At 48.6% G+C, this 19,381-nt stretch overlaps 1 protein-coding gene across 6 annotated transcripts in view; it reads left to right on the top strand.

Moving 5' to 3' along the window:
- Window positions 1–19,381, top strand: part of raph1a (Ras association (RalGDS/AF-6) and pleckstrin homology domains 1a) — a 251,460-nt gene that overhangs the window by 166,646 nt on the left and 65,433 nt on the right. For all 6 annotated transcript variants that reach the window (XR_008753629.1, XR_008753627.1, XR_008753628.1 and 3 more), the window contains 2 exons: window positions 6,277–6,354; window positions 11,011–11,170. Coding sequence is in view for 3 of the 6 variants with exons in the window: in XM_055871903.1 (XP_055727878.1) it covers window positions 6,277–6,354; window positions 11,011–11,170 (238 nt within the window). In the remaining 3 variants the exon portion in view is untranslated. The remainder of the gene's footprint in view (window positions 1–6,276; window positions 6,355–11,010; window positions 11,171–19,381) is intronic.

Here is a 19,381-nt window from a genome sequence, read left to right as displayed (position 1 = left end):
TCCACCCATCCTCGCCTGCCTTCCACCCATCCTCGCCTGCCTTCCACCCATCCTCCGCTACTCTCCACCCATCCTCCCCTACCTTCCACCCATCCTCCCCTACCTTCCACCCATCCTCCCCTACTCTCCCTCCATCCTCCCCCCCTTCCACCCATCCTCCCCTACCTTCCACCCATCCTTCCCTACTCTCCACCATCATCCCCTACTCTCCACCCATCCTCCCCTACTCTCCATCCATCCTCCCCTACTCTCCATCCATCCTCCCCTACTCTCCACCCATCCTCCCCTACTCTCCACCCATCCTCCCCTACTCTCCACCCATCCTCCCCTACCTTCCACCCATCCTCCCCTACTCTCCACCCATCCTCCCCTACTCTCCACCCATCCTCCCCTACCTTCCACCCATCCTCCCCTACTCTCCACCCATCCTCCCCTACTCTCCACCCATCCTCCCCTACTCTCCACCCATCCTCCCCTACCTTCCACCCATCCTCCCCTACTCTCCACCCATCCTCCCCTACTCTCCACCCATCCTCCCCTACTCTCCACCCATCCTCCCCTACTCTCCACCCATCCTCCCCTACCTTCCACCCATCCTCCCCTACTCTCCACCCATCCTCCCCTACTCTCCACCCATCCTCCCCTACTCTCCACCCATCCTCCCCTACTCTCCACCCATCCTCCCCTACTCTCCACCCATCCTCCCCTACTCTCCACCCATCCTCCCCTACTCTCCACCCATCCTCCCCTACTCTCCACCCATCCTCCCCTACTCTCCACCCATCCTCCCCTACCTTCCACCCATCCTCCCCTACTCTCCACCCATCCTCCCCTACTCTCCACCCATCCTCCCCTACTCTCCACCCATCCTCCCCTACTCTCCACCCATCCTCCCCTACTCTCCACCCATCCTCCCCTACTCTCCACCCATCCTCCCCTACTCTCCACCCATCCTCCCCTACTCTCCACCCATCCTCCCCTACTCTCCACCCATCCTCCCCTACTCTCCACCCATCCTCCCCTACTTTCCACCCATCCTCCCCTACTCTCCACCCATCCTCCCCTACCCTCCACCCATCCTCCCCTACTCTCCACCCATCATCCCCTACTCTCCACCCATCATCCCCTACTCTCCACCCATCATCCCCTACCTTCCACCCATCCTCCCCTACTCTCCACCCATCCTCCCCTACTCTCCACCCATCCTCCCCTACTCTCCACCCATCCTCCCCTACCCTCCACCCATCCTCACCCCCCTTCCACCCATCCTCCCCTACTCTCCACCCATCCTCCCCTACTCTCCACCCATCCTCCCCTACTCTCCACCCATCCTCCCCTACCTTCCACCCATCCTCCCCTACTCTCCACCCATCCTCCCCTACTCTCCACCCATCCTCCCCTACTCTCCACCCATCCTCGCCTACCTTCCACCCATCCTCCCCTACTCTCCACCCATCCTCCCCTACTCTCCACCCATCCTCCCCTACTCTCCACCCATCCTCCCCTACTCTCCACCCATCCTCCCCTACTCTCCACCCATCCTCCCCTACCTTCCACCCATCCTCCCCTACTCTCCACCCATCCTCCCCTACTCTCCACCCATCCTCCCCTACTCTCCACCCATCCTCCCCTACTCTCCACCCATCCTCCCCTACTCTCCACCCATCCTCCCCTACTCTCCACCCATCCTCCCCTACTCTCCACCCATCCTCCCCTACTCTCCACCCATCCTCCCCTACTCTCCACCCATCCTCCCCTACTCTCCACCCATCCTCCCCTACTCTCCACCCATCCTCCCCTACTCTCCACCCATCCTCCCCTACTCTCCACCCATCCTCCCCTACTCTCCACCCATCCTCCCCTACTCTCCACCCATCCTCCCCTACTCTCCACCCATCCTCCCCTACTCTCCACCCATCCTCCCCTACTCTCCACCCATCCTCCCCTACTTTCCACGCATCCTCCCCTACTCTCCACCCATCCTCCCCTACCCTCCACCCATCCTCCCCTACTCTCCACCCATCATCCCCTACTCTCCACCCATCATCCCCTACTCTCCACCCATCATCCCCTACCTTCCACCCATCCTCCCCTACTCTCCACCCATCATCCCCTACTCTCCACCCATCCTCCCCTACTCTCCACCCATCCTCCCCTACCCTCCACCCATCCTCACCCCCCTTCCACCCATCCTCCCCTACTCTCCACCCATCCTCCCCTACTCTCCACCCATCCTCCCCTACTCTCCACCCATCCTCCCCTACCTTCCACCCATCCTCCCCTACCTTCCACCCATCCTCCCCTACTCTCCACCCATCCTCCCCTACTCTCCACCCATCCTCCCCTACTCTCCACCCATCCTCCCCTACTCTCCACCCATCCTCCCCTACTCTCCACCCATCCTCCCCTACTCTCCACCCATCCTCCCCTACTCTCCACCCATCCTCCCCTACTCTCCACCCATCCTCCCCTACTCTCCACCCATCCTCCCCTACTCTCCACCCATCCTCCCCTACTCTCCACCCATCCTCCCCTACTCTCCACCCATCCTCCCCTACTCTCCACCCATCCTCCCCTACTCTCCACCCATCCTCCCCTACTCTCCACCCATCCTCCCCTACCTTCCACCCATCCTCCCCTACTCTCCACCCATCATCCCCTACTCTCCACCCATCATCCCCTACTCTCCACCCATCATCCCCTACCTTCCACCCATCATCCCCTACCTTCCACCCATCATCCCCTACCCTCCACCCATCATCCCCTACCTTCCACCCATCCTCCCCTACTCTCCACCCATCCTCCCCTACTCTCCACCCATCCTCCCCTACCCTCCACCCATCCTCACCCCCCTTCCACCCATCCTCCCCTACTCTCCACCCATCCTCCCCTACTCTCCACCCATCCTCCCCTACCTTCCACCCATCCTCCCCTACTCTCCACCCATCCTCCCCTACTTTCCACCCATCCTCCCCTACTCTCCACCCATCCTCCCCCCCTTCCAACCATCCTCCCCTATCTTCCACCCATCCTCACCTACACTCCACCCGTCCCCTCACTCAGCTATAAAATGGCATTGTTAAAACCACCAGAATCCCCTTGGTTAAAGGGTGACACCACCAGAATCCCCTTGGTTAAAGGGTGACACCACCAGAATCCCCTTGGTTAAAGGGTGACACCACCAGAATCCCCTTGGTTAAAGGGTGAAACCACCAGAATCCCCTTGGTTAAAGGGTGACACCACCAGGATCCCCTTGGTTAAAGGGTGACACCACCAGGATCCCCTTGGTTAACGGGTGACACCACCAGAATCCCCTTGGTTAAAGGGTGACACCACCAGAATCCCCTTGGTTAAAGGGTGACACCACCAGAATCCCCTTGGTTAAAGGGTGACACCACCAGAATCCCCTTGGTTAAAGGGTGACACCACCAGAATCCCCTTGGTTAAAGGGTGACACCACCAGAATCCCCTTGGTTAAAGGGTGATACCACCAGGATCCCCTTGGTTAAAGGGTGACACCACCAGGATCCCCTTGGTTAACGGGTGACACCACCAGAATCCCCTTGGTTAAAGGGTGAAACCACCAGAATCCCCTTGGTTAAAGGGTGAAACCACCAGAATCCCCTTGGTTAACGGGTGACACCACCAGAATCCCCTTGGTTAAAGGGTGACACCACCAGGATCCCCATGGTTAAAGGGTGAAACCACTAGAATCCCCTTGGTTAACGGGTGACACCACCAGAATCCCCTTGGTTAAAGGGTGACACCACCAGAATCCCCTTGGTTAAAGGGTGAAACCACCAGGATCCCCTTGGTTAAAGGGTGACACCACCAGAATCCCCTTGGTTAAAGGGTGACACCACCAGAATCCCCTTGGTTAAAGGGTGACACCACCAGAATCCCCTTGGTTAAAGGGTGACACCACCAGAATCCCCTTGGTTAAAGGGTGACACCACCAGAATCCCCTTGGTTAAAGGGTGACACCACCAGAATCCCCTTGGTTAAAGGGTGACACCACCAGAATCCCCTTGGTTAAAGGGTGACACCACCAGAATCCCCTTGGTTAAAGGGTGACACCACCAGAATCCCCTTGGTTAAAGGGTGAATCCCCCAGAATCCCCTTGGTTAAAGGGTGAATCCCCCAGAATCCCCTTGGTTAAATGGTAGCATGCGGATGTGCCAGAGATGGTGTCTGATTGGTTTTAGTAGACTGAGTGAGTGTACCCTGCAGCCAGTCAGCCAGAGTGAGGACAATGCTGTCAGAGATTATAGTCTGATTCCACGTGTTCTGATTGAGAGAGAGGGGTAACCGTCTATCTCTGTGTGTGTGTACGTGTTGGTACAGCCAGCCCCTCCTCCCTTCCTCCATGTCAGATCCTCTCCCGTTCTCAGTTTCTGTCAGGACTCTCTGACGAGGTGCTTGTCTGAGTGGGCTGTCCCACCGTTTTGTTTTCAACCGGCTTGGAATATATTCAGATGATCCGTCTTCTTACTCGTCTTATCGATGTCTGTGATTGGAAGGACAGGAAGAGACTAACAGGATTGGTTGATTAACTACGGGACAGGAAGAGACTAACACGATTGGTTGATTAGCTACGGGACAGGAAGAGACTAACAGGATTGGTTGATTAACTATGGGACAGGAAGAGACTAACAGGATTGGTTGATTAACTACGGGACAGGAAGAGACTAACAGGATTGGTTGATTAACTACGGGACAGGAAGAGACTAACACGATTGGTTGATTAACTACGGGACAGGAAGAGACTAACACGATTGGTTGATTAACTACGGGACAGGAAGAGACTAACACGATTGGTTGATTAACTACGGGACAGGAAGAGACTAACACGATTGGTTGATTAACTACGGGACAGGAAGAGACTAACAGGATTGGTTGATTAACGGGACTTTGTTGTTATTTATTTTTACTTTGAGAGATCCTGGCTGCTTCGGTTGTTTGGAGGAAGTGCTGTGGACCTGAAAGGACTGCTGCTACACATTCTATTGCTACTTCACTTCCTGTGATATTCTTCTGACGGAGAATACAGATCCTGTAATCTACTGTGGACACAATTGGTTCAAAATGTAGCTTTCAATCCAAAATGCTAATCTGGCCGGGTATGAAACAACGGGAGGATTATAAAAGCAGACATCTCTGAAAGACAAGACATTGTTCTGACAACAACGAGACAGATTATTTTTATTTTATTACACGAACACTCACTTCTGTTCTCTACCTTCTAGAAACCTTCAAATATATGTTTTATTCTTCCGTGAAGGAACGCAGAAAAACGGTCTGTTTTTAGAGTGAGAATGGCGTCTTGTTGGAGGAGCCAGGTATGTTGAGAGAGCAGCGGTGGAGTGAGGATGGAGGTGGGGGGGTTCCCACCGTATGGAGGTGGGGGGGGGGGGGGGTTCCCACAGGATGGAGGTGGGGGGGGGGGGGGGGTTCCCACAGGATGGAGGTGGGGGGGGTCCCACAGGATGGAGGTGGGGGGGGTCCCACAGGATGGAGGTGGGGGGGTTCCCACAGGATGGAGGTGGGGGGGTTCCCACAGGATGGAGGTGGGGGGGTTCCCACAGGATGGAGGTGGGGGGGTTCCCACAGGATGGAGGTGGGGGGGTTCCCACCACTCTAGACAAGGGGGACAGGAGGAGGAGAAAGGGGGAGGTGGGGGGGGGGTTCCCACAGGATGGAGGTGGGGGGGCGTCCCACCACTCTAGACAAGGGGGACAGGGGGAGGTGGGGGGGTTCCCACCACTCTAGACAAGGGGGACAGGGGGAGGTGGGGGGGGTTCCCACCACTCTAGACAAGGGGGACAGGGGGAGGTGGGGGGCGTCCCACCACTCTAGACAAGGGGGACAGGGGGAGGTGGGGGGGCGTCCCACCACTCTAGACAAGGGGGACAGGGGGAGGTGGGGGGCGTCCCACCACTCTAGACAAGGGGGAAAGGGGGAGGATGGGGGGGGGTTCCCACAGGATGGAGGTGGGGGGGCGTCCCACCACTCTAGACAAGGGGGAAAGGAGGAGGATGGGGGGGGGGTTCCCACAGGATGGAGGTGGGGGGGCGTCCCACCACTCTAGACAAGGGGGAACAAGAGGAGGAGAAAGGGGGAGAGGGGGGGGGGCAGGATTGTTGTCAAAAGTACCTCAAGACGGTACTCTCCTGTAGCGCTGCTGTTCCCTGTGTACACTTGTGTTGTTGTTTCTCTGTGTATTAATGTGTGTGTGTGTGTGTGTGTGTGTGTGTGTGTGTGTGTGTTTCTGTAGGAAGAACAGGCTGCCAAGACCAAGGCAGAGAAGATCCGTGTGGCTCTGGAGAAGATCAAGGAGGCGCAAGTTAAAAAGGTGAGTTCTCTTCCTGACTGTCTCCTCTGTTACTATCTATAACAGGAGATCAGGTGAGTTCTCTTCCTGTCTGTCTCCTCTGTTACTATCTATAACAGGAGATCAGGTGAGTTCTCTTCCTGTCTGTCTCCTCTGTTACTATCTATAACAGGAGATCAGGTGAGTTCTCTTCCTGTCTGTCTCTGTTACTATCTATAACAGGAGATCAGGTGAGTTCTCTTCCTGTCTGTCTCCTCTGTTACTATCTATAACAGGAGATCAGGTGAGTTCTCTTCCTGTCTGTCTCTGTTACTATCTATAACAGGAGATCAGGTGAGTTCTCTTCCTGTCTGTCTCTGTTACTATCTATAACAGGAGATCAGGTGAGTTCTCTTCCTGTCTGTCTCCTCTGTTACTATCTATAACAGGAGATCAGGTGAGTTCTCTTCCTGTCTGTCTCTGTTACTATCTATAACAGGAGATCAGGTGAGTTCTCTTCCTGACTGTCTACTCTGTTTCTGGGTCAGGCCAGTGTTAAACAGCTCTCCTCTGTTTCTGGGTCAGGCCAGTGTTAAACAGCTCTCCTCTGTTTCTGGGTCAGGCCAGTGTTAAACAGCTCTCTTCTGTTTCTGGGTCAGGCCAGTGTTAAACAGCTCTACTCTGTTTCTGGGTCAGGCCGGTGTTAAACAGCTCTCCTCTGTTTCTGGGTCAGACCAGGCCAGTGTTAAACAGCTCTCCTCTGTTCCTGGGTCAGACCAGGCCAGTGTTAAACAGCTCTCCTCTGTTTCTGGGTCAGGCCGGTGTTAAACAGCTGAGACGGGGAGGACCCAGGAGCTCTATCTCGCCGTCTCCCTCCGATCTCCCCCTATCCCCCTTTCTCTCTCTCTTTTTATCGATCTTTCTCTCTATGCCACTCTGCGTATCGTAATGGAATCACCCTTTTGGCGTTAAGCCCGTATCTGAGCTGGTGGATTAGCGTACGGCCGGCTGGTCTTTAATACGGCCTGCTCTGCCCTGCCTGCCAGCTGTGGGAAGGGACTTGGACGTGAAGGGAGAGAGGCGCTCGCCACCTGTCAGATTGTCCTTACAATTACTAGAAGAAAACGCTCAGGCATTGATTGGGTAACCTGTTGCAGAGATCAATACGTGCAGAGATCATACGTGCAGAGATCATACGTGCAGAGATCATACGTGCAGAGATTATACCTGTCCCAATAATTACAGAGGACACTGTACCTGCCGGCTTCCTTGTCCCAATAATTACAGAGGACACTTTACCTGCCGGCTTCCCTGTCCCAATAATTACAGAGGACAATTTACCTGCCGGCTTCCCTGTCCCAATAATTACAGAGGACACTTTACCTGCCGGCTTCCCTGTCCCAATAATTACAGAGGACACTTTACCTGCCGGCTTCCCTGTCCCAATAATTACAGAGGACACTGTACCTGCTGAACCCCCTGTCCCAATAAGATTGAGGTGCTTCTACACCTGCATTACTAGCTGTTTGGGGTTTTAGGCTGGGTTTCTGTACAGCACTTCGAGATATTAGCTGATGTACGAAGGGCTATATAAAATAAACTTGATTTGAACCTTGATTGAGTCTGTGCAGACTAGAGTTTCTGAGTCTGTGCAGACTAGAGTTTCTGAGTCTGTGCAGACTAGAGTTTCTGAGTCTGTGCGGACAAGTGATGCTGAGTCTGTGTGGACTAGTGATGCTGAGTCTGTGTGGACTAGAGATGCTGAGTCTGTGTGGACTAGTGATGCTGAGTCTGTGTGGACTAGAGATGCTGAGTCTGTGTGGACTAGTGATGCTGCGTCTGTGTGGACTAGAGATGCTGAGTCTGTGTGGACTAGAGATGCTGAGTCTGTGGACTAGAGATGCTGCGTCTGTGTGGACTAGAGATTCTGAGAGATTCTTAGTCTGTGTGGACTAGACATTCTGAGTCTGTGCGGACTAGTGATGCTGAGTCTGTGCGGACTAGAGATTCTGAGAGATTCGTAGTCTGTGTGGACTAGACATTCTGAGTCTGTGTGGACTAGACATTCTGAGTCTGTGTGGACTAGACATTCTGAGTCTGTGAGGACTAGACATTCTGAGTCTGTGAGGACTAGACATTCTGAGTCTGTGTGGACTAGACATTCTGAGTCTGTGTGGACTAGACATTCTGAGTCTGTGCGGACTAGACATTCTGAGTCTGTGAGGACTAGACATTCCGAGTCTGTGCGGACTAGACATTCCGAGTCTGTGCGGACTAGACATTCCGAGTCTGTGCGGACTAGACATTCTGAGTCTGTGCGGACTAGTGATGCTGAGTCTGTGCGGACTAGTGATGCTGAGTCTGTGTGGACTAGACATTCTGAGTCTGTGCGGACTAGACATTCTGAGTCTGTGCGGACTAGACATTCTGAGTCTGTGCGGACTAGACATTCTGAGTCTGTGCGGACTAGACATTCTGAGTCTGTGCGGACTAGACATTCTGAGTCTGTGCGGACTAGACATTCTGAGTCTGCGGACTAGACATTCTGAGTCTGTGTGGACTAGACATTCCGAGTCTGTGTGGACTAGACATTCCGAGTCTGTGCGGACTAGTGATGCTGAGTCTGTGCGGACTAGACATTCTGAGTCTGTGCGGACTAGACATTCTGAGTCTGTGTGGACTAGACATTCTGAGTCTGTGCGGACTAGACATTCCGAGTCTGTGCGGACTAGTGATGCTGAGTCTGTGTGGACTAGACATTCTGAGTCTGTGTGGACTAGACATTCTGAGTCTGTGCGGACTAGACATTCTGAGTCTGTGCGGACTAGACATTCTGAGTCTGTGCGGACTAGACATTCTGAGTCTGTGCGGACTAGACATTCTGAGTCTGTGCGGACTAGACATTCTGAGTCTGTGCTGACTAGACATTCTGAGTCTGTGCGGACTAGACATTCTGAGTCTGTGCGGACTAGACATTCTGAGTCTGTGCGGACTAGACATTCTGAGTCTGTGTGGACTAGACATTCTGAGTCTGTGTGGACTAGACATTCTGAGTCTGTGCGGACTAGACATTCTGAGTCTGTGCGGACTAGTGATGCTGAGTCTGTGCGGACTAGTGATGCTGAGTCTGTGCGGACTAGACATTCTGAGTCTGTGCGGACTAGACATTCTGAGTCTGTGTGGACTAGACATTCTGAGTCTGTGCGGACTAGACATTCTGAGTCTGTGCGGACTAGTGATGCTGAGTCTGTGCGGACTAGACATTCCGAGTCTGTGCGGACTAGACATTCCGAGTCTGTGTGGACTAGACATTCTGAGTCTGTGTGGACTAGACATTCTGAGTCTGTGCGGACTAGACATTCTGAGTCTGTGCGGACTAGACATTCTGAGTCTGTGCGGACTAGTGATGCTGAGTCTGTGCGGACTAGACATTCTGAGTCTGTGTGGACTAGACATTCCGAGTCTGTGTGGACTAGACATTCTGAGTCTGTGTGGACTAGACATTCTGAGTCTGTGCGGACTAGTGATGCTGAGTCTGTGTGGACTAGACATTCCGAGTCTGTGAGGACTAGACATTCTGAGTCTGTGCGGACTAGTGATGCTGAGTCTGTGCGGACTAGTGATGCTGAGTCTGTGTGGACTAGACATTCTGAGTCTGTGAGGACTAGACATTCCGAGTCTGTGAGGACTAGACATTCCGAGTCTGTGAGGACTAGTGATTCTGTGTGGTTAGTAAAGTAAATATTCTCTACTGTTGCTGAAATATAAACAAATCAGAACTGTTCAACTCTATGCAAGGCCATAATCATAATATCCAAGTGGTCTGTTAACCATGATTCGACCAATAGTAATCAATCGTAGATCAAAGTCAACCAGTGAGGTATGAAATTGTGTCGTGCTGTCAATCAATCTGATTCAGTGAGTAGTAACCAGAATGACATCATGTCCTGTGTCCGTAATCAATCTGATTCAGTGAGTAGTAACCAGAATGACATCATGTCCTGTGTCCGTAATCAATCTGATTCAGTGAGTAGTAACCAGAATGACATCATGTCCTGTGTCCGTAATCAATCTGATTCAGTGAGTAGTAACCAGAATGACATCATGTCCTGTGTCCGTAATCAATCTGATTCAGTGAGTAGTAACCAGAATGACATCATGTCCTGTGCCAATCTGATTCAGTGAGTAGTAACCAGAATGACATCATGTCCTGTGTCCGTAATCAATCTGATTCAGTGAGTAGTAACCAGAATGACATCATGTCCTGTGCCAATCTGATTCAGTGAGTAGTAACCAGAATGACATCATGTCCTGTGCCAATCTGATTCAGTGAGTAGTAACCAGAATGACATCATGTCCTGTGCCAATCTGATTCGGTGAGTAGTAACCAGAATGACATCATGTCCTGTGCCAATCTGATTCAGTGAGTAGTAACCAGAATGACATCATGTCCTGTGTCAATCTGATTCGGTGGAGTTTAAACTGTTACCTGCTGTACTCACCATGCGTATCACTCACCGTCATATTGGACACTATTGGTCTGTTTGTCAGATGTGACCAACACTTCTGGGAAAAGTGTCTGGAGTGACAGCTTTGTCTAGTGGTTTGCCTTGACGGTGATCAGCTAGTGTGGATTATTCTAGATTTCTTCCTTCCAGAATAGTTCATCTAACCATTCCTGTGTGTCCTCCCTTCTAGCTGGTGATCAGAGTGCACCTGTCAGATGAGAGCTCTAAAACCATGATGGTGGACGAGAGACAGACGGTCAGACAGGTTCTGGACAGCTTGTTGGACAAGTCCCACTGTGGCTTCAGCCCTGACTGGTCCCTGGTCGAGACCATCAACGAACTACAGATGGGTAAGTGGAGAAAGGCTCGCACGCACACACACACACACGCACACACACACACACACACACACACACACACACACACACACACTCACACACACACACACACACACACACACACACACACACACACACACACACACACTCACATTATCTTCATTGATAATTAGCATCAGACACACACTCTTCACTGATAATTAGCATCAGACACACACTCTTCACTGATAATTAGCATCAGACACACACTCTTCACTGATAATTAGCATCAGACACACACTCTTCACTGATAATTAGCATCAGACACAGAAGAGTTGATTTTCTGACATACCAAAGGGATTTACTAGCCATTGTAATCCTGTCTGCATGTGGCTTTGTTATAAGCAGTAGGGGGATGGGCAACAACTACAGGGATGAAAAGATTAAACTTTAATCGCTTAGAATATGAAAACTCCCCGGAGGGAGGTCATTGACATTCTGCAGCAGAGAGGGTCGCTGGCTGTTAGGGAAATGGACCACCCTCCCTCCTCTATGGGGGTACCACAGGGTTCAATTCCCGGGCCGACTCTTTTCTCTGTATACATCAATGATGTCGCTCTCGCTGCCGGTGATTCTCTGATCCACCTCTACGCAGACGACACCATTCTGTATACTTCTGGCCCTTCTTTGGACACTGTGTTAACTAACCTCCAAACGAGCTTCAATGCCATACAACTCTCCTTCCGTGGCCTCCAACTGCTTTTGAAATGCTAGTAAAACGAAATGCATTCTCTTCAACCGATTGCTGCCCGCACCCTCCCGCCCGTGACGGTTCTGACTCAGGCACTATAGTATTGCCAGCCTAATCTCAGGAGTTGACAGGCTTGAAGTCATAAACAGAGCTGTGATTCAAGCATTGCTAAGAGCTGCTGGTAAAACGCAGTAAAGTTTGAGTGAATGTTTACGAGCCTGCTGTCGCCGACCACCGCTCAGTCAGACTGCTCTATCAAATATAAACTTAATTATAATATCAAGCATAAACTTAATTATAATATTATTAACACAGAAATACGAGCCGTTGGTCATTAACATGGTCAAATCCAGAAACTATCATTACGAAAACAAGACGTTTATTCTTTCAGTGAAATATGGAACCGTTCCGTATTTTATCTAACGGGTGGCATCCATAAGTCTAAATATTCCTGTCACATTGCACAACCTTCAATGTTATGTCATAATTACGTAAAATTCTGGCAAATTAGTTCGTAACGAGCCGGGCGGACCAAACTGCTGCATATACCCGGACTCTGCGTGCAATGAACGCAAGAGAAGTGACTTAATATTGCCTGCTAACATGAATTTCTTTTAACTAAATATGCAGGTTTAAAAATATATACTTCTGTGTATTGATTTTAAGAAAGGCGTTGATGTTTATGGTTAGGTACATTCGTGCAACGATTGTGATTTTGTTTAATCATCCCCCGTTTGGCGAAGTTGAAGTTGGCTGTGATTCGATGATAAATTAACAGGCACCGCATTGATTATATGCAACGCAGGACAAGCTAGTTAACCTAGTAATATCATCAACCATGTGTAGTTAACTAGTGATTATGTGAAGATTGATTGTTTTTTATAAGATACGTTTAATGCTAGCTAGCACCTTACCTTGGCTCCCTGCTGCACTCGTGTAACAGCTAGTCAGCCTGCCACGCAGTCTCCTCGTGGAGTGCAATGTAATCGGCCAGATTGTTATGAAAACTTGAAATGTTGGGGAATGGGCTGTAAATCCCCTAGGGGGGGGGGGGGGGGGGGATTTAGGATGTTGGGGAATGGGCTGTAAATCCCCTGGGGGGGGTTTAGGATGTTGGGGAATGGGCTGTTAATCTCCTAGGGGGGGGGGGGGATTTAGGATGTTGGGGAATGGGATGTTAATCGGGGGGGGGGGGATTTAGGATGTTGGGGAATGGGCTGTAAATCCCCTGGGGGGGGGGGGCAGATTTAGGATGTTGGGGAATGGGCTGTAAATCCCCTGGAGAGGGCAGATTAGGGATGTTGGGGCATGGGCTGTAAATCCCCTAGGGGAGGGGGGAATTTAGGATGTTGGGGCATGGGCTGTAAATCCCCTGGGGGGGGGGGGGGTTTAGGATGTTGGGGAATGGGCTGTTAATCTCCTAGGGGGGGGGGGATTTAGGATGTTGGGGAATGGGATGTTAATCCCCAGGGAGCGGTGTAAAAGATGGTGGATGGTTCATTCTGTAATGTTATAATAGTCTAATGGCCTTCGGTTGTAGCTAATCCAACAGATTAGATTAGGGGGGTTTTACCATTCCATTTAGAATCATTCATATCTTTATTATTTTACTGTCTGTAGATGGTCATTTAATCCGAATGAACCTGGAAACTCATATTCTAGTATTACGTTGAATATGTTCAGAGCATGGGGAATATGTCTAGAGTATGGGGAATATGTCTAGAGCATCTATAGCATGGGGAATATGTCTAGAGCATCTAGAGTATGGGGAATATGTCTAGATCATGGGGAATATGTCTAGAGCATCTAGAGTATGGGGAATATGTCTAGATCATGGGGAATATGTCTAGAGCATCTAGAGTATGGGGAATATGTCTAGAGTATGGGGAATATGTCTAGAGTATGGGGAATATGTCTAGAGTATGGGGAATATGTCTAGAGTATGGGGAATATGTCTAGAGTATGGGGAATATGTCTAGATCATGGGGAATATGTCTAGAGTATGGGGAATATGTCTAGAGTATGGGGAATATGTCTAGATCATGGGGAATATGTCTAGAGCATCTAGAGTATGGGGAATATGTCTAGATCATGGGGAATATGTCTAGAGCATCTAGAGTATGGGGAATATGTCTAGAGTATGGGGAATATGTCTAGAGTATGGGGAATATGTCTAGAGTATGGGGAATATGTCTAGAGTATGGGGAATATGTCTAGAGTATGGGGAATATGTCTAGAGTATGGGGAATATGTCTAGATCATGGGGAATATGTCTAGAGTATGGGGAATATGTCTAGAGTATGGGGAATATGTCTAGAGCATCTAGAGTATGGGGAATATGTCTAGAGCATCTATAGCATGGGGAATATGTCTAGAGCATCTAGAGTATGGGGAATATGTCTAGATCATGGGGAATATGTCTAGAGCATCTAGAGTATGGGGAATATGTCTAGATCATGGGGAATATGTCTAGAGCATCTAGAGTATGGGGAATATGTCTAGATCATGGGGAATATGTCTAGAGCATCTAGAGTATGGGGGATATGTCTAGAGTATGGGGGATATGTCTAGAGTATGGGGAATATGTCTAGAGTATGGGGAATATGTCTAGAGTATGGGGAATATGTCTAGAGTATGGGGAATATGTCTAGAGTATGGGGAATATGTCTAGAGTATGGGGAATATGTCTAGAGTATGGGGAATATGTCTAGAGTATGGGGAATATGTCTAGAGTATGGGGAATATGTCTAGAGTATGGGGAATATGTCTAGAGTATGGGGAATATGTCTAGAGTATGGGGAATAAGTCTAGAGTATGGGGAATAAGTCTAGAGTATGGGGAATATGTCTAGAGTATGGGGAATATGTCTAGAGTATGGGGAATATGTCTAGAGCATCTAGAGTATGGGGAATATGTCTAGAGCATCTAGAGTATGGGGAATATGTCTAGATCATGGGGAATATGTCTAGAGCATCTAGAGTATGGGGAATATGTCTAGAGTATGGGGAATATGTCTAGAGTATGGGGAATATGTCTAGAGTATGGGGAATATGTCTAGATCATGGGGAATATGTCTAGAGTATGGGGAATATGTCTAGAGCATCTAGAGTATGGGGAATATGTCTAGAGTATGGGGAATATGTCTAGAGCATCTAGAGTATGGGGAATATGTCTAGAGCATCTATAGCATGGGGAATATGTCTAGAGCATCTAGAGTATGGGGAATATGTCTAGATCATGGTGAATATGTCTAGAGCATCTAGAGTATGGGGAATATGTCTAGATCATGGGGAATATGTCTAGAGCATCTAGAGTATGGGGAATATGTCTAGAGTATGGGGAATATGTCTAGATCATGGGGAATATGTCTAGATCATGGGGAATATGTCTAGATCATGGGGAATATGTCTAGAGTATGGGGAATATGTCTAGAGTATGGGGAATATGTCTAGAGCATCTAGAGTATGGGGAATATGTCTAGAGTATGGGGAATATGTCTAGAGTATGGTGAATATGTCTAGAGTATGGGGAATATGTCTAGAGAATGGGGAATATGTCTAGAGTATGGGGAATATGTCTAGAGTATGGGGAATATGTCTAGAGTATGGGGAATATGTCTAGAGCACGGGGAATATGTCTAGAGCACGGGGAATATGTCTAGAGCACGGGGAATATGTCTAGAGCACGGGGAATATGTCTAGAGCACGGGGAATATGTCTAGAGCACGGGGAATATGTCTAGAGCACGGGGAATATGTCTAGAGCACGGGGAATATGTCTAGAGCACGGGGAATATGTCTAGAGCACGGGGAATATGTCTAGAGCACGGGGAATATGTCTAGAGCACGGGGAATATGTCTAGAGCACGGGGAATATGTCTAGAGCACGGGGAATATGTCTAGAGCACGGGGAATATGTCTAGAGCAATGGGAATGTGTCTAGAGCATGGGGAATATGTCTAGAGTATGGGGAATATGTCTAGAGTATGGGGAATATGTCTAGAGTATGGGGAATGTGTCTAGAGCATGGGGAATATGTCTAGAGCATCTATAGCATGGGGAATATGTCTAGAGCATCTAGAGTATGGGGAATATGTCTAGATCATGGGGAATATGTCTAGAGCATCTAGAGTATGGGGAATATGTCTAGATCATGGGGAATATGTCTAGAGCATCTAGAGTATGGGGAATATGTCTAGAGTATGGGGAATATGTCTAGAGTATGGGGAATATGTCTAGAGTATGGGGAATATGTCTAGAGTATGGGGAATATGTCTAGAGTATGGGGAATATGTCTAGAGTATGGGGAATATGTCTAGAGTATGGGGAATATGTCTAGAGCATCTAGAGTATGGGGAATATGTCTAGAGCATCTATAGCATGGGGAATATGTCTAGAGCATCTAGAGTATGGGGAATATGTCTAGATCATGGGGAATATGTCTAGATCATGGGCAATATGTCTAGAGCATCTAGAGTATGGGGAATATGTCTAGAGTATGGGGAATATGTCTAGAGTATGGGGAATATGTCTAGAGTATGGGGAATATGTCTAGAGTATGGGGAATATGTCTAGAGTATGGGGAATATGTCTAGAGTATGGGGAATATGTCTAGAGTATGGGGAATATGTCTAGATCATGGGGAATATGTCTAGATCATGGGGAATATGTCTAGAGTATGGGGAATATGTCTAGAGTATGGGGAATATGTCTAGAGTATGGGGAATATGTCTAGAGTATGGGGAATATGTCTAGAGTATGGGGAATATGTCTAGAGTATGGGGAATATGTCTAGAGTATGGGGAATATGTCTAGAGTATGGGGAATATGTCTAGAGTATGGGGAATATGTCTAGAGTATGGGGAATATGTCTAGAGTATGGGGAATATGTCTAGAGCACGGGGAATATGTCTAGAGCACGGGGAATATGTCTAGAGCACGGGGAATATGTCTAGAGCACGGGGAATATGTCTAGAGCACGGGGAATATGTCTAGAGCACGGGGAATATGTCTAGAGCACGGGGAATATGTCTAGAGCACGGGGAATATGTCTAGAGCACGGGGAATATGTCTAGAGCACGGGGAATATGTCTAGAGCACGGGGAATATGTCTAGAGCACGGGGAATGTGTCTAGAGCACGGGGAATGTGTCTAGAGCACGGGGAATGTGTCTAGAGCACGGGGAATGTGTCTAGAGCACGGGGAATGTGTCTAGAGTATGGGGAATATGTCTAGAGTATGGGGAATATGTCTAGAGTATGGGGAATATGTCTAGAGTATGGGGAATGTGTCTAGAGCATGGGGAATATGTCTAGAGCATCTATAGCATGGGGAATATGTCTAGAGCATCTAGAGTATGGGGAATATGTCTAGATCATGGGGAATATGTCTAGAGCATCTAGAGTATGGGGAATATGTCTAGATCATGGGGAATATGTCTAGAGCATCTAGAGTATGGGGAATATGTCTAGAGTATGGGGAATATGTCTAGAGTATGGGGAATATGTCTAGAGTATGGGGAATATGTCTAGAGTATGGGGAATATGTCTAGAGTATGGGGAATATGTCTAGAGTATGGGGAATATGTCTAGAGTATGGGGAATATGTCTAGAGCATCTAGAGTATGGGGAATATGTCTAGAGCATCTAGAGTATGGGGAATATGTCTAGAGCATCTATAGCATGGGGAATATGTCTAGAGCATCTAGAGTATGGGGAATATGTCTAGATCATGGGGAATATGTCTAGAGCATCTAGAGTATGGGGAATATGTCTAGAGTATGGGGAATATGTCTAGAGTATGGGGAATATGTCTAGAGTATGGGGAATATGTCTAGAGTATGGGGAATATGTCTAGAGTATGGGGAATATGTCTAGAGTATGGGGAATATGTCTAGAGTATGGGGAATATGTCTAGAGTATGGGGAATATGTCTAGAGCATCTAGAGTATGGGGAATATGTCTAGAGCATCTAGAGTATGGGGAATATGTCTAGAGCATCTATAGCATGGGGAATATGTCTAGAGCATCTAGAGTATGGGGAATATGTCTAGATCATGGGGAATATGTCTAGAGCATCTAGAGTATGGGGAATATGTCTAGAGTATGGGGAATATGTCTAGAGTATGGGGAATATGTCTAGAGTATGGGGAATATGTCTAGAGTATGGGGAATATGTCTAGAGAATGGGGAATATGTCTAGAGTATGGGGAATATGTCTAGAGTATGGGGAATATGTCTAGAGTACGGGGAATATGTCTAGAGCACGGGGAATATGTCTAGAGCACGGGGAATATGTCTAGAGCACGGGGAATATGTCTAGAGCACGGGGAATATGTCTAGAGCACGGGGAATATGTCTAGAGCACGGGGAATATGTCTAGAGCACGGGGAATATGTCTAGAGCACGGGGAATATGTCTAGAGCACGGGGAATATGTCTAGAGCACGGGGAATATGTCTAGAGCACGGGGAATATGTCTAGAGCATCTAGAGTATGGGGAATATGTCTAGAGTATGGGGAATATGTCTAGAGTATGGGGAATATGTCTAGAGCATGGGGAATATGTCTAGAGCAATGGGAATATGTCTAGAGCATGGGGAATGTGTCTAGAGCATGGGGAATATGTCTAGAGCATGGGGAATATGTCTAGAGTATGGGGAATATGTCTAGAGTATGGGGAATATGTCTAGAGTATGGGGAATATGTCTAGAGTATGGGGAATATGTCTAGAGTATCGGGAATATGTCTAGAGTATCGGGAAATGTGTCTAGAGCATGGGGAATATGTCTAGAGCATATATAGCATGGGGAATATGTCTAGGGCATCTATAGCATGGGGAATATGTCTAGATCATGGGGAATATGTCTAGAGCATCTAGAGTATGGGGAATATGTCTAGATCATGGGGAATATGTCTAGAGCATCTAGAGTATGGGGAATATGTCTAGAGTATGGGGAATATGTCTAGAGTATGGGGAATATGTCTAGAGTATGGGGAATATGTCTAGAGTATGGGGAATATGTCTAGAGTATGGGGAATATGTCTAGATCATGGGGAATATGTCTAGATCATGGGGAATATGTCTAGAGTATGGGGAATATGTCTAGAGCATCTAGAGTATGGGGAATATGTCTAGAGTATGGGGAATATGTCTAGAGCATCTAGAGTATGGGGAATATGTCTAGAGCATCTATAGCATGGGGAATATGTCTAGAGCATCTAGAGTATGGGGAATATGTCTAGATCATGGTGAATATGTCTAGAGCATCTAGAGTATGGGGAATATGTCTAGATCATGGGGAATATGTCTAGAGCATCTAGAGTATGGGGAATATGTCTAGAGTATGGGGAATATGTCTAGATCATGGGGAATATGTCTAGATCATGGGGAATATGTCTAGATCATGGGGAATATGTCTAGAGTATGGGGAATATGTCTAGAGTATGGGGAATATGTCTAGAGTATGGGGAATATGTCTAGAGCATCTAGAGTAT

The sequence above is a fragment of the Salvelinus fontinalis genome, chromosome 19 (genome assembly GCF_029448725.1).
Source record: "Salvelinus fontinalis isolate EN_2023a chromosome 19, ASM2944872v1, whole genome shotgun sequence".
Classification (NCBI taxonomy): Eukaryota; Metazoa; Chordata; class Actinopteri; order Salmoniformes; family Salmonidae; genus Salvelinus; species Salvelinus fontinalis.
The sequence above is the reverse complement of the archived record's forward strand: the minus strand, read 5'-3'. Positions and strand labels throughout refer to the sequence as shown.